At 39.0% G+C, this 15,224-nt stretch overlaps 2 protein-coding genes across 2 annotated transcripts in view; one reads left to right on the forward strand and one right to left on the reverse strand.

Annotated features, from left to right (window-relative positions):
- Positions 1–14,367, forward strand: part of VTI1B (vesicle transport through interaction with t-SNAREs 1B) — a 31,396-nt gene extending 17,029 nt beyond the window's left edge. The window contains exons 2-6 of the mRNA XM_055304040.1: positions 6,018–6,076; positions 8,321–8,512; positions 11,103–11,276; positions 12,736–12,797; positions 14,043–14,367. Coding sequence (XP_055160015.1) covers positions 6,018–6,076; positions 8,321–8,512; positions 11,103–11,276; positions 12,736–12,797; positions 14,043–14,139 — 584 coding nt within the window. The 3' untranslated portion in view covers positions 14,140–14,367. The remainder of the gene's footprint in view (positions 1–6,017; positions 6,077–8,320; positions 8,513–11,102; positions 11,277–12,735; positions 12,798–14,042) is intronic.
- Positions 14,368–14,495: 128 nt separating this feature from the next.
- Positions 14,496–15,224, reverse strand: part of ARG2 (arginase 2) — a 31,188-nt gene continuing 30,459 nt past the window's right edge. Inside the window, exon 8 of the mRNA XM_055304039.1 lies at positions 14,496–14,819. Coding sequence (XP_055160014.1) covers positions 14,614–14,819 — 206 coding nt within the window. The 3' untranslated portion in view covers positions 14,496–14,613. The remainder of the gene's footprint in view (positions 14,820–15,224) is intronic.

Consider the following 15,224-nt stretch of genomic DNA (forward strand, 5'->3'; position numbering starts at 1 on the left):
GGGGACCCTGGATTGAGTCCCACATCAGGCTACCTGCATGGAGCCTGCTTCTCCCTCTGCCTGTGCCTCTGCCTCTCTCTCTCTCTCTCTCTCTCTCTCTGTCTCTATGAATAAATAAATAAAATCATTTAAAAAAAATAGTGTGCTTCTTAAACCCCTTTATCTATCTCACCCATTCTCCCATTTATCTCCCCTCTAGCAGCTGTCAGTTCTCTGTATTTTAAGATTCTGTTTTTTTGTCTCTTTTTAATTTTGTCCATTTGTTTCTTAAATTCCAAAATATGAGTACAATCATACAGTATTTGTCTTTCATTTTTTGACTTATTTCACTTAACATTATACCCTCTCAGTCCATCTGTGTTGTCACAAATGGTAAGATCTCATTCTTTTTCTTTTTTTATGGATGAATAATACCGTTTTATATTTACATACACACACACCCCACATCTTAATCTGTTTATAGGTGGACACTTGGGTTGCTTCCATATCTTGGTTATTGTAAAAAATATTGCAGTAAACATAGGGGTGCATTATATCTTTTCAAATTAGTATTTTTGTTTTCTTTGGGTAAATACCCAGTAATGGAATTACTGGATCATATGGTGATTCTATTTTTAATTTTTTGAGGAACCTCTATACTGCGTCAGCTTGCATTCCCACCAACAGTGCATGAATGAGGGTTCCTTTTTTTCCACATTCTCACCAACACTTGTCATTTCTTGTGTTTTTGATTTTAGCCATTCTGACAGATATAAAGTGACATCTCATTGTGGTTTTGATTTGCATTTCCCTGATGATTAGTGATGTTGAGCATCTTTTTATGTGTCTGTTGGCCATCTGTAGGTCTTCTTTGGAAAAAAATGCTTATTCAGGTCCCCTGCCCATTAATTGGATTATTTGGCTTTTTGGTGTTTAATTTTCTAAGTTCTTTATATAGTGGGTATTATCCCCTTACTGAAGATATCATTTACAAATCTCTTCTCTCATCAGTAGGTTGCCTTTTTGTTTTGTTAATGGTTTACTTCGCTATATAAAGGCTTTTTCTTTTGCTGTAGTCCCAATGATTTCATTTTGCTTTTGTTTCTCTTGCCTGAGGAAATGTATCTAGAAAAATGTTTCTATGACTGATGTAAAAGAAATTGCTGCTTGTGTTTTCTTCTAGGAGTTTCACGGTTTCAGGTCTCACATTTAGGCTCTTAATTCATTAAAAAAGGGGTCCAATTTCACACATAGCTGTCTAGTTTTCCCAGCTCCATTTGTTGAAGAGATTGTTTTTTTTTCCCATTATATATTCTTGCCTCCTTGTTGTAGATTAATTGATCATATAAGCCTGGGTTTATTTCAGGCCTCTATACTGTTCCATTGATTTCTGTGTCTATTTTTGTGCCAGTACCATCCTATTTAATTACTATAGCTTTGTAGTTTATCTTAAAATCTGGGATTGTGATACCTACAGCTTTGTTGTTCTTTCTCAAGATTGCTTTGGCTATTCAGGGTCTTTTGTGGTTCCACACAGATTTTAGTATTATTCTAGTTCTGTGAAAAATGCTCTTGGTATTTTGATAGGGATTGCATTAAATCTGTAGATTGTTTTAGTAGTATGGATATTTTAACAATATTCTTTCAATCCATGAGTACGGAATATCTTTCCATTTGTTTATGTCATTCAGTTTCTTTTATCAGTGTTTAATAGTTGTCAGAATATAGGTCCTTCAGCTTGTTAAGTTTATTCCTAGGTATTTTATTTTTGGTGTGACTGTAAATGGGATTTTTTAAAAAGATTATTTATTTATTTATTCATGAGACAGACAGAGGCAGAGACACAGGCAGAGGGAGAAGCAGGCTCCATGCAGGGAGCCCAACGTGGAACTCAATCCCGGGTCTCCAGGATCACGCCTCGGGTTGAAGGCGGCGCTAAACCGCTGAGCTACCTGGGCTGCCCGGGATTTTTTTTTCTTTATTTCTCTTTTTGCTACTTCATTATTAGTATACAGAAATGCAACAAATTTCTGTATATTAATTTTGTATCTTATGACTTTACTGAATTCATTTATTCTGGTAGTTTTTTGGTGGAGTCTTTAGGGTTTTCTGTACATAGAATCGTGTCATATGCAAACAGAATGTATTACTTCTTCCCTCCCAGTTTGAATGCCTTTTATTTCATTTTGTCTGACTTTTGCAATGAAGACTTCTAGTACTATGTTGAATAAAAGTGGCGAGAGCGACGTCTTTTTTTTTTTGTTTCCAGTCGTAGAGGAAAAGCTCCCAGTTTTTCACCATTGAGTACAATATTAACCGTGGGTTTTTTATATATGGCCTTTATTATGGTGGTGAGGTATTTTCTCTCTAAACCTACTTTGTTGAGTTTTTATCATGAACAGATGTTGCACTTTGTCAAATGCTTTTTCTGCATCTACCAAGGTGATCATGTGGGTTTTTATCCTTTCTCATATGGATGTAATATATAACGTTGATTCATTTGCAAATACTGAACCATCCTTGAATCCCCGGAATGAATCCCACTTGATTATGGTGAATGACTTTTTTAATATGTTGTTGGATTTGGTTTGCTAGTACTTTGTTGAGGATGTTTACATTTATGTTCATCAGGGATATTAGCCTATAGTTTTCTTTTTGTGGTGTCTTTATCTGGTTTTGATATCAGGATAGTGCTGGGTTAGAACGAATTTAGAAGTTTTCCCTCCTTTTCTTTCTTTCTTTCTTTCTTTCTTTCTTTCTTTCTTTCTTTCTTTCTTTCTTTCTTTCTTTCTTTCTTTCTTTCTTTCTTTCTTTTTTTTTTTTTTTGAATGGTTTATTAGGTAGTTAGGTTGAATTCACCTGTGAAGCTCTCTGGTCCGGGACTTCTGTTTGTTGGGAGTTTGTTGATTACTGAGTCAGTTTCTTTGCTGTTAATCAATCTGTTCAAATCTTCTATTTTGTCCTGTTTCAGTTTTGGTAATTTATATGTTTCTAGGAATTTTTCCCCATCTAGATTTTCCGGTTTGTTGGTATATAGTTTTTCATAATAATTCCCATAATTGTATTTCCGTGGTGTTGGTTATTTCTCCTCTTCTCATTTATGATCTAGTCCTTTCTCTTTTTTTTCTTAAGTCTGACTAGAGGTTTATCAGTTTTATTGGTTTTTGTTTCTATATCATTTATTTCTGCTCTAATCTTAAGTATTCCTTCCTTCTGCTGGTTTTAGGTATTGTTTATTCTTTTCCTAGCTCCTTTGGGTGTAAGGCACTCTGTTGTTTTGGGGTTTTGTTTTGGTTTCACCTCTTTAAATAATATTTATTATTTCCTTCCTTCTACTGGCTTTGGGCTTTTGTTCTTTCCTTGGCTCCTTTAGGTGTAAGGTTATTTCTTTGAGAGTTTTCTTGTTTCTTAATGTAGGCCTGTATAGCTATAAACTTCTGTCTCAGAGAAGTTTTTGCTGCATCCCCAAAATTTTGGACCATTGTATTTCATTGGTCTCCATGTATTTTTAATAACGGTATATAGTCAACATACAGTGTTATATTAGTTTCAGGTATACAATGTAGTGATTCAGCAATTCTGTGTTACTCAGTGCTCATCATGATTATTGTACTCTTCATCCCCTTCACCTGTTTTACCCAGCCCCTCTCTTTCCTCTCCACTGGAAACAACCAGTTTGTTCTCTGTATTTAAGCATCTTTTTTTTTCCTCCACTTGTTTTTGTTTCTTAAATTCCACATGAGTGAATCATACGGTATTAGTCTTTCTCCAACTTATTTCACTTAGCATTATACCCTCTAGATCCATCCATATTGTTGCAAATGGTAAGATTTCATTCTTTTTTATTGCTGAGTAATACTCCTCTGTGTGTATGTGAAAGAGAGAGAGACATAGTCTTATCCATTCATCTGGGATAGACACTTGGTTGCTTCCATATGTCTAGCTAGTGTAAATAATGCTGCAGTAAACATAGGGGTGCATACATCTTTTTGAATTAGTGTTTCTGGCATGCCTGGGTGGCTCAGCAGTTGAGCGTCTACCTTTGGCTCAGGGCGTGATCCTGGAGTCCTGGGATCGGGTCTCATGTCGGGCTCCCTGCATGGAGCCTGCTTCTCCCTCTGCTTGTGTCTCTGCCTCTTTCTCACTCTCTGTGTCTCTCATGAATAAATGAATAACGTATTTAAAAAAAAAGAATTAGTGTTTGTGTTTTATTTGGGCAAATAGTAGTGGATTTACTGGATTGTAGGGGAGTTCTATTTAAAAAAATTTTGAAGAACCTCCATACTGTTATCTACAGTGACCACCAGTTTGCATTCCTGCCAACAGTGAATGAGGGTCCCTTTTTCTCCAAATCCTTACCAGCACTCGTGTCTCCATGTGTTTTTTGATGTCCTCTTTGATTTCTTGGTTGACCCATTCATTGTTTAGTAGTGTATTATTTAGTCTCCATATATTTGTGTTCTTTCCAGTTTCTGTGACTGATTTCTAGTATGCATGACATAATTTTAACTTAATGAGATTTGCTTTGTGGCCTAATAAGTGATCTGTGCACTTTAAAGGAATGTGTATTGCACTCTTCTTGGATGGAATGATAGATATACATTTAGATATATATATAGATATCTAGATATATAGATATCTAGATATATATATAGATAGATAGATAGATTTTTTTTAAAGATTTTCTTTACTCATGAGAGACAGAGAGGAGAGAGAAGCAGGCCTCCTACAGGGAGCCCAACGTGGGACTTGATCCCAGGACCCTGGATCATGCCCTGAGCTGAAGACAGACGCTCAACTGCTGAGCCATCTAGGTGTCCCTGGAATGATATGTGTGTGTGTGTGTGTGTGTGTGTGTGTGTGTGTGTTCAATGGAAAATCTTTCAAACCTATCTAAATGATCAAAAAAAATGTAGTGAAGGCAAAACAATGCTATTTTAGTTAAATGTTACTGCTTGGCAGCTGAAGCCTATTTTATTTTTGTTAAAAGAAGAAATTAATAATTTTTAGGCATTCAAGATACCAGCACCAAAGTGACAAGATGCAAAGGATTGAAGCAGAATTGAAAGGGGAATGACTTTCTCACTGTGTGAGTCATTGGTATTTACATCATTTTACATATCACCACCAGTGGGTATGGCCAAGAAATATGTACCCATACCCTGCACTCCCTGCAAGTAGAGTAGGTGAGTTTTGAATTTGTTTTGCAGAAGAAAAGCAGTGGTAGGGTTAATATAGAGAAGTGTTTTTCAGTGGAGATAAAAGTGGAGACAAGATTTCAGAGAATCAGTATTGTTAAACCTTCTTGTTGATGAAGGTGCACCTAATCCCTCTAGGGGAAAATCGGTTGACAGTGGTTAATTAATTAATTTTTTTAAGATTTATTCATGAGAGACACAGAGAGAGAGAGGCAGAGACACAGGCAGAGCGAGAAGCAGGCCCCATGCAGGGAGCCAGACGTGGGTGGGACTCGATCCCGAGACTCCAGGATCACACTCTAGGCTGAAGGCAGGCGCTAAACTGCTGAGCCACCCGGGGATCCCCAACAGTGATTAATTTAGACCTGTAATGTTTCTTAGTAGGATAATATTGACCTTTGGGGCCAGATAATTGTCAGGCACGAGTGTCCCAAGCATGGATATTTTTGTTACTTGGGCACTAAAATGCCATTCATAATACCCATCCTCTTCCCTCCCCCATTATTGTGATAACAAGTTCCCATACTTTTCTAAATGTTTTTTTAGGGGTGCCTGAATGGCTCAGTAGGTTATGCATCAGCTCTTGATTTTGGCTCAGGTCATGATCTCAGGATTATGAGATGCAGCCCCTCTTTCTCCTGTCCCCTCCCCTATGCCAGCTTACCTGTGCACTTGCTCTCTCAAAAATAAGTAAAAAATTTTAAAAAGTAATTTTTAGAGATAATTAAGTACTACTAACCCCATCGGGAGGGTTGGGCAGTGTATTCTAAGCAGAGGAAATGATCTCTACAAATACATGAAAACAGGACTGAGCATTTGAAACTTCTCTATCTTTTCCAGAAGAGAAGAAGAAGCTGATCAGAGATTTTGACGAAAAGCAACAGGAAGCAAATGAAACGGTGAGGAGGAGGAGCATGTCCTTACTTCTACCTGGAGTTAGTCATTTCCAAAAGTAATGCTTATTGATCACAGATTAACTGTTCCTGTCTTTGATCTTGGTTTTGATTATTTTTTATTAAATGAGGCCAATTGATGGGGTGAGTGGTAAAGGGGGTTTGACAAACACAAATGGATAAAGCTTGGATACTCTCTTAAAATGAGTCTTTGATATAATACATTCCTGATATGAGTAGTAAGGGCATTCTCAAACCTTTACCTGGGTGATCTTTTATTTTATTTTATTTATTTTATTTTACTTTATTTAATTTTTTTTTTAATTTTTACTTATTTATGATAGTCACACACAGAGAGAGAGAGAGGCAGAGACATAGGCAGAGGGAGAAGCAGGCTCCATGCACTGGGAGCCCGACGTGGGATTCAATCCCGGGTCTCCAGGATTGCGCCCTGGGCCAAAGACAGGCTCTAAACTGCTGCGCCACCCAGGGATCCCTATTTTAAAAATTTTTTTATTTATTCATGAGAGACAGAGAGAGAGGCAGAGACAGGCAGAGGGAGAAGCAGGCTCCATGTAGGGAGCCCAGTGTGGGACCCGATCCCGGGACTGCAGGATCACATCCTCGGGGAAGGCAGGGGCCAAACCACTGAGCCACCCAGGGAATCTCCCTGGGTGGTCTTTTAAAATTTCATTAGGGACACATAGGTGGCTCATTCGGTTAAGAGCCAGACTCTTGGTTTTGGCCAGGGTCATGATCTCGTGGGTCATGGGATTGGGCTGCATCGGGCTCTGCACTCATTGGGGAGTCTGCTTAAAGATTCTTTCCATCTGCCGGCCCCCCATTTCTCTTACATGTATGCACACACACACTCTCTAAAATGAATAAATAAATCATGTTTAAAATTAAAATTTGGGGCATCTGGGTGGCTTAGTTAAGCATCTGTTTTGGCTCTGGTCATGATCTCAGGGTCCTGGGATCGATCCCCAGTGGGCTTGTGCTGGGCATGGAGCCTGCCTAGGATTCTCTCTTCCTCCTTCTGTCCCTCGCCTGCATTCTTTCTATCTCAATAATAAAAAACTAGCCATTAAGATCAATTTTTCTTCTTTGTTAAACTTACTATAAAAAAAAATGTATCTCAGAAGTGCTTGTAGCCACATTCCCTTATGTTTTAAAAGAGATTAGCGAAATTAACCAATCCCAACGCTGGCCATCCCAGGCAGATGAAAATAATTTATGGCCTCTTGTGAACATGTCTGGGTTTTACATTTTACTTACCCAATAAAATGGAAATCTGATTGGGACCCTGGATTATCTAGGACATGGAGACAAACAATTGATTTTCAGAAGAAAGAGGAAGGGGAAGAACCGTGATGCCAGACCCTTACCATTTTTAGTACAGTAGAGCTCAAAGTGCTTCATGATAGCACTTGAACCATAACAAACTAAAAATTTGGTATACTGAAAAGGATATTTTGAAGATTTGTGTAATCTTGAGCAGATTTCTTCAATTTTTTTTTAAATTTTTTTTTAATTTTTATTTATTTATGATAGTCACAGAGAGAGAGAGGCGCAGAGACATAGGCAGAGGGAGAAGCAGGCTCCATGCACCGGGAGCCCGATGTGGGATTCGATCCTGGGTCTCCAGGATTGCGCCCTGGGCCAAAGGCAGGCGCCAAACCGCTGCGCCACCCAGGGATCCCAGATTTCTTCAATTTTTATATATGAATTAGAAGTAGTATTTCCTACCTTATTGAGGACAGGAAAGATTAAGTTATTAAATAATGTATAAGATGTTTAATAAGAAATAAAGTACTTGTTAGTTTTTTCACTCATTTATCACATACTTTTTGAATGCCTGTTCTATATGGACTAGGCACTGCCAGGCACTCAGAGAAAGGAGGTGAACATGGAATGCCTGGGTGGCTCAATGGTTGAGCATCTGCCTTTGGCTCAGGTCGTGATCCTGGGGTCCTGGTCTCAAGTCCCACATCAGGCTCCCTGCAGAGAGCCTGCTTCTCCTTCTGCCTATGTCTCTGCCTCTCTCTCTGTCTCTCATGAATAAATAAGTAAAATCTTAAAAAAAAAAAAAAATAAAGGAGGTAAACATGTCGCATGTGGTCCCTGCCCCTCCCCTCGTGGAACATATGGTTGAGTACTTATTCGGATTTGTCTATGGTTTGATTAGTCAAAACTAGCATATGCCCAGATGAGAGCAGCCCATCTACTCACTACTTTCTGCCTTCCTAGCTGGCAGAGATGGAAGAGGAACTACGTTATGCACCTCTATCTTTCCGTAACCCTATGATGTCTAAGCTTCGAACCTACCGGAAGGACCTTGCCAAACTCCATCGGGAAGTGAGAAGCACACCTTTGACAGCCACACCTGGAGGCCGAGGAGACATGAAATATGGTTCATATGCTGTAGAAAATGAACATATGGTAAGCTTCAGCTGTTTTTTTTTTCCCTTAATGGCCTGTGGGCACAAAAATTAGCCATATTGTAGAGTTTGTTACCAGTCAGTAGTAGACTCTTGTTCTTTACACTGTATCCTGTTTCCTGCATCCAATTCCCCTTCTCCTCTTGGAGTAACCAGCTCTATTGTATTTAATACAGATCTTTCCAAACCATGCTTAGATTTCTTTGTATCTGTTATAAAACAGTGCTAGGTACTCAGTAGAGGAATACAAGTGTTATCTATTCTTAATTGTATCTGGACTTTGTATTCTGACCTATTGATCTGGGTTTTCATGTATACTCAAAAAATTCAGTTAGGCTTTTTAATTTATCCAAAGTTTGTTACAAATTAACCCAGGCTTTCCTTTACATTTATATCAAGATGACCCAACATCCAGAGACACAGTAGAGAAGGGAGGATCCTTCTCAGGAGGGGACTAACGGGCTTTTACTCAGTTGTAATGGAAAGTAAGCCAGATTACCTTTCTAGACTCTAGCATTCTGATTTATAAAATTAGACCGACAGAATTGAAAACCTATATACTGAAATGAGAAGCTGGATAAAGAATAAAAGTTCACAAAAATTAAATGTAATGTGTTGCATTTGGGATTATACTCCACTGTACAAAGTAGAAATGGTCTGGCAAATAGCCAGTAAGTAGCATGGGAGAGAAATGGACAGGGACCCACAGGTATAGACTGTATGTATGTAGAAAGGTCAATAGCGTAGTGTTAAACAGTCCTGTTTCATGATACATCCTGATTATGGTTCAAAGACATTCAGATGATACTGGCCTGACATTGCTGATGTCAGAACTGGAGAGAATGATACAAACTTTCAAAAGTCACTTGTGAAGGGAGACTGGGAAAAGGCAAACAGGTGAAGCTTGTTAAAGTGAGATGAGAGGTATTAAGTGAGGTTTGGGCATTTGTTACCAGAAATCAACAACAGAAAAAACAAAACAGGAGATAAAGCCAAACAATAGTTTGCTTTAAAATTACTAGTTTCAGGGGTACCTAGGTGGCTCAGTCAGTTAAGCATCTGCCTTTGGCTCAGATCATGATCCCAGGGTCCTGGAATCGAACCCTGTGCATTGGGCTCCCTGCTGAGCTTTTCCCTCTCCTCTGCTTGTGCACTCTCTTGCTATCTCTCTCTCTCTTAAATAATCTTTTAAAAAATTACTAGTTTCAAAAGTTATAAAGATGATTTAGATACACATACCACCTTCAGTGGCATTATTGTTCTGAACTGGAGTTGATTTATGTGATCTTATGTCTTTGCCTGCTCTTCGGTCTGATCAGTTAAAAATCCCCCTTTTTTTTTAAAGCCATACTCCTGCTTCTCTTTTTTTTTTTTTTTTTTTTTTTTTTAAGATTTATTAATTTATGATAGAGAGAGAGAGAAAGAGAGAGAGTCAGAGACACAGGCGGAGGGAGAAGCAGGCTCCATGCAGGGAGCCCAATGTGGGACCCGATCCCGGGACTCCAGGATCGCGCCCTGGGCCAAAGGCAGGCGCCAAACTGCTGAGCCACCCAGGGATCCCCCATACTCCTGCTTCTCTTAAGCTAAAGTAACTGGGATTCATTTCAGTGTCATTGAAGTGGTTCCATCATCCACTAGTGTGTAGGCCATTTCTTAGCTGGAAACCCAGTAGTTTGGTTTCTTGATGGTGGTGTGTAGTGCTAGTATACTGTCACGTAGTTTAGTCATAGGCCCTGTGAACCAACCCTTTTCTGAATGTGTAAGTGCTTTGAATAGTGAAGAACTTAGCTGTACCCATTAGTCAGTGGTTAATTCTGGCTGACAGAGTCTACTTCTGTCATCGTGCCTTCTGTGTTTGGGATTATAGGTGGAGTAAAACTTTGGTAGGGATTTAGAAAATTAGGGCACTTGGGAAATTAGGGCAGCTTACTTGGCCCTAGATACCTCCTTCCCTGAGAGTAGTCACCAGTGTGGCAGCTTCACAGTTTTTGTTTCATTTGGCTTGAGGTGAAATTCTTTTTGGGTTTCCAAGACTGTAGCCACTTAAGTGTTTTCCAAAATGAGATTAGTGTCTCAGACTTCTAAGTGATTTCTGTTCGTACTGCAAATGAATAGCTTATTCATGGTCCCTTAATCCTCAGTACCAATCAAGAGGAAATCTTCAGTGAATTAATCTATTTCTAGGCCATGGAGTTTAGTTGGTTGGTTTGTTACCCCATCAAAAGTTACAGGCTATATGCATATTTAGGTAGCTCCTGTACCCCAAATCTGGGCCACTGCCTCTCAGAAGTTGTTAGTCCAGAAAGCACATGAAATCACTTCAAATTCATCATGAACACAAGGAAAATGCCTTAATGTTTTTCATTCTTTTCTTGCCTCACATAAGTATAATAAACAGTGACGTGATGGTATGTGATCTTATATTGGATTCCAATAATCTTATAGTTGATTAGCATCTTTGGTTGTCTTAAAAGTATTGAAAATTACTGCACGTGCTATATCCATTCTTACATCGGAATGGCCACAGGGAATGTGCGGCAGTGAATTCATAACAGAAGAGGTCTAACATTTCCCTTCCATGTACCTGTCAGAACCGGCTGCAATCTCAAAGGGCATTGCTTCTGCAAGGCACTGATAGCCTGAACCGGGCCACCCAGAGTATTGAGCGTTCTCATCGGATTGCCACAGAGACTGACCAGATTGGCTCAGAAATCATAGAAGAGCTGGGGGAACAACGTGACCAGTTGGAACGTACTAAAAGTAGGGTATGTCTGAGTGGATGGGGGAAAGTGGGTGGGCCCCTTATATTCTAGTTACGGATGGGAGTTCTGAATTAAGCGTTAGGACCCTTTAGGTGTTTACACTTTTCTTGGCTGGGAGATTTCTCTTGAAAGTAATTTTACCCCTCAGATTTAGAGGTCATTAGAGGAAGAAAAAAAAAAAAAAAAGACTGAGGAAACTCAGCCTCTGCATTTATGGAAGATTGTCAGTTCCAAGATTATAGCCACTCCATCCTTTTAATTCCTGTATTACCAACCTAAGATTTTTCTTATACATGTAATATGATATTATGCTGTTCTTATGAAAGCACCATCTATTTAAAATGATCCTAGTTTGTCATTTAGAGCCAAAGCTATTTTCCACAGGTCACAAAATAGTACTGCTGACAATTATAGAGGTTTAATCCTGGACTATATTGCTACCCAAGGTAAACTGGATCACTGTGGGAAGAAAATGGGAAATAGCTTAGGCCAAATGACTATATCAAGGCCTCTGAAAAACACCTTGTTTCTCCCTTTCCATACACCTGCGTAGGAATTTCAAAAGTAGCACAACTTGTCAATAAAGTGTCATATTCTTAACATTATGAGGCAAATACAAATTGAAGAACAGATACTGTGGGCAAGACTTGGATTATTTCCTCAGTGTGGGGATTGGAGGGGATTTTCTCATATATTCTAATAGTTGTAATTCTCTGTTCTTAAATCAGAATAATGCCCTTCCCTCCTCAGTGAAAGTTCACAACTGCTGAATTCAAGGGAAACTGTGGAGAAGGCAACGCTTACCGATTGTGTGGTTTTTGACTTTTGAATACATCAGGTGGATTGTTTGAATTTAAAAGCCAAGGAATGAGCTGAAAGATCAACTTATTACTATGGCCACTGGGGAACAGGAACAGATGGCATGTGGCATCTGTTGAAATATTCCCCAGCTATCTAGCTAACAGGCAGCCAAAAGGAAATGATTTTTTTAAAGGCTTTTAAAAGATTCCTTTCATAATTTAATGTGTCTGTAAAAGGGGTTAAGAAAAAAGGACCAGATCCCAAACGTGGTAATCCACCAGCCTACAAAAACAAACACTAACCCAAGAGGCTCCCCTGAAGTTTGGCTGATGAAATTCAAATCTGAAGTTGCCTCAGTTACTGGCGAGGTACACTTGAAGCCTTTTTCTGTTTGAGTAGCCAAGGTGAAGGATTAGTTTGGTCCCAGAAGTTCCCCACAGTAACCTTGGGATATAATAATTCCTAGGCCTCCTTGTCGAGTACTAAAGGATCTTGTCCTTTCTAGTTTCTTCTTATATTCAGAGGCCATCATTCAATTTGGTTTGGTGGAGTTTTTCAGCACACACCCTTTAATGCCCGCTGTCAATTTAGTTAAGTCACGTTTAAGTTCTATAGTATGTACTTTCAGAAGGGGGAAATAATTGCTATTTTCTCTTCTCAGCTGGTAAACACAAGTGAAAACTTGAGCAAAAGTCGAAAGATTCTCCGTTCAATGTCCAGAAAGTAAGTTTTAAAAATAGAGTTGAGAAACTTTGTGACTAAGACATTAAATAGTGACTTGCAAAGGTCCTGATAAAGCAGAAAGAATAAAGTATTATCTTGTCTAGTTAAATATCCTTTGTTAAGAGTATATGCTGCTCTGACTTGGAACAGCGGGAAATTAGTCCACTTTTAATCCCAGCTTACATTTTTCAGAGCACATGCATATTCCTTGAAATATATTTGTATAAACTTGGTTAGAAAACTTTTTACTGCTACTGCTTAATACTTCCTTTTGGCTCCATTTGTTCTTCATGGGAGTCAACCCCTTATCAGGGAGTTCTGTTAGCAAAAAGTTTACTTAAAAGTCCCTAAAAGTGGCTAGTGTACACAAAACTATGACCAAGCCATGGAATTAGTAGGAGTGAGATTTTTCTAAACAATGGTAAGAGGAAACTTTCCATTTAGAGCTAACATGAGAACCAGAAATTGGATTCCCACATCAAGAAAAGGTAGTGTAGGAGCTTCAAAACCTTCACTACCTTTATAAAGATAACCATTTGGGTTGATGGAGGAAGAGAAGAGTTAGTGGTAATGTATCTCTGCTATTTTGAAATAGGATTCAAACTGATTTCAGAATTGATATTTTTCAGGGCATCTGTCTATCAAGAGTATACAACTCTTGATCTTGGGGTTGTGAATTCAGGCCCCATGCTGAGTATGGAGCCTACTTTAAAAAAAAAACTTCTAGGAAGAGCTAGTTATAAAAATGTATATTAAGTAATTTTAAAAAAAAGAAAACAAGACATTTTTCATAGGTTTTATCTTGAGCCAATGTGGGGCTCAAACTCACAACCCCAAGATCAAGAGTCACATGAGCCAGCCAAGGCACCCCTACAAAAGCTGTTTTTAAAGTAAAGAATGGACTACTATTTGAAGACATTTTAGAATCAAGAAACCATTTTTATGTTTTGGTGTATCTACTGTCTCAGTCTTCAGCATTTCTGTGAGGTAGTGTTATCCTTAAGTTACAATTGAAAAAGCTTTCAAGTTGTCACCAGCTAAAGAACTATACACACACACACACACACACACACACACACACACACTGCTGAGTGGTGAGGTGATCCAAAAAAAAAAAAAATCAGTCTGCCTCACAGTATCCAACCTGGGCCACAGGGTCAAACCCCTTAAGTATTAGTATTAAGAACGGAAAGAAATGAGGTCATCCAGACTTCTGACTGTTCCCTACTTTGCTTCTCTTTGTAGAATAACAACCAACAAGCTGCTACTTTCCATCGTCATCTTACTGGAGCTGGCCATCCTAGGGGGCCTGGTTTATTACAAATTCTTTCACAAGCATTGAAACTTCCTAGAGGGAAGGGTTTGTGGACCAGAACTTTGACCCTGTGAATGAATGGTGTTAGAGAGGAGGAATAAGCATAGTGCTGCTGTGAGGTAATGGTTCAAGGATGCACGGTGTAGCCAGACTGGGGTGGGGGGAGACAGAAACCACGTAACTGTGAAGGAACAGCAATGAGACCAGTATGATATACCAACGTAATAAATGTGGTTTATGACTTCTTTAAATTTACATAGTACTTCAACATATTAATACCCTGTGAATTGCAAAAAAAAAAAAAAAAAAAAAAAAACCATCAATTTACAGTAGTATTATTGGTCACCAAGATGGAGAGGGAAAGGAAACTTTACAATTGTGAGAGTGCACAAATGTTCTCATTAAGGCAGTATTGACCCAGATGACCATTAGTATCTATCTCCTCAGTTGCCTCATAATTCTGGAATGTCCTTCATGAAACATGTCAGCACACAAAATTTGCTAAATTCTCACACGTTCTTCACTTTCTGATTCATCTGGTGAACTGGGAGTAGGAAGATGGTCATAAACAATGTGCCCTCCCTCCCTTGTCTGACCAAAACTTGAAGCAATCACATCCACTGCCAAGCCAGCTGTAGCCTTGGCCTCTTCCTCTGAAGCAGCCAACTGAGGATTGACTTCAACAAGATCCAGTGCTGACAGCAACCCTGAAAGAACAAAGTAGGACAAAACCTCAGACGGTTTCCCAGCTGCTACTTTCAGTGAGGGTTATCCCACTGGACAGAGCAAGCCAAGGTTAAAAGTCATTTTCTACTATTAAAATTACCTACCATAAGGAAGGCCCCTACACCTACCTCATCTTTTTGGGCATGAATTTAAGTTCAAACACTATACTAGAGTAGGATTAAAATCAGTCATCCCTGTTCAACTAACCTAATAGGCATAGCTGTCAGGCCTCCTGGATAAGGAAAGAGTTCCTCCTTGGGGAGGAGTTAGATAAGGATTTTCCAAACTGCTTGTTGGGAAAATGTGTGCCATATCCAGTATTACTAGGAACCTTCTAGATGTCTGTATGTGGGTATATGAAGAGATCATCTTCCCTCTTTTGAGCC

This window comes from Nyctereutes procyonoides, unplaced genomic scaffold (assembly GCF_905146905.1).
Source record: "Nyctereutes procyonoides isolate TBG_1078 unplaced genomic scaffold, NYPRO_anot_genome, whole genome shotgun sequence".
In the NCBI taxonomy this organism is placed as follows: Eukaryota; Metazoa; Chordata; class Mammalia; order Carnivora; family Canidae; genus Nyctereutes; species Nyctereutes procyonoides.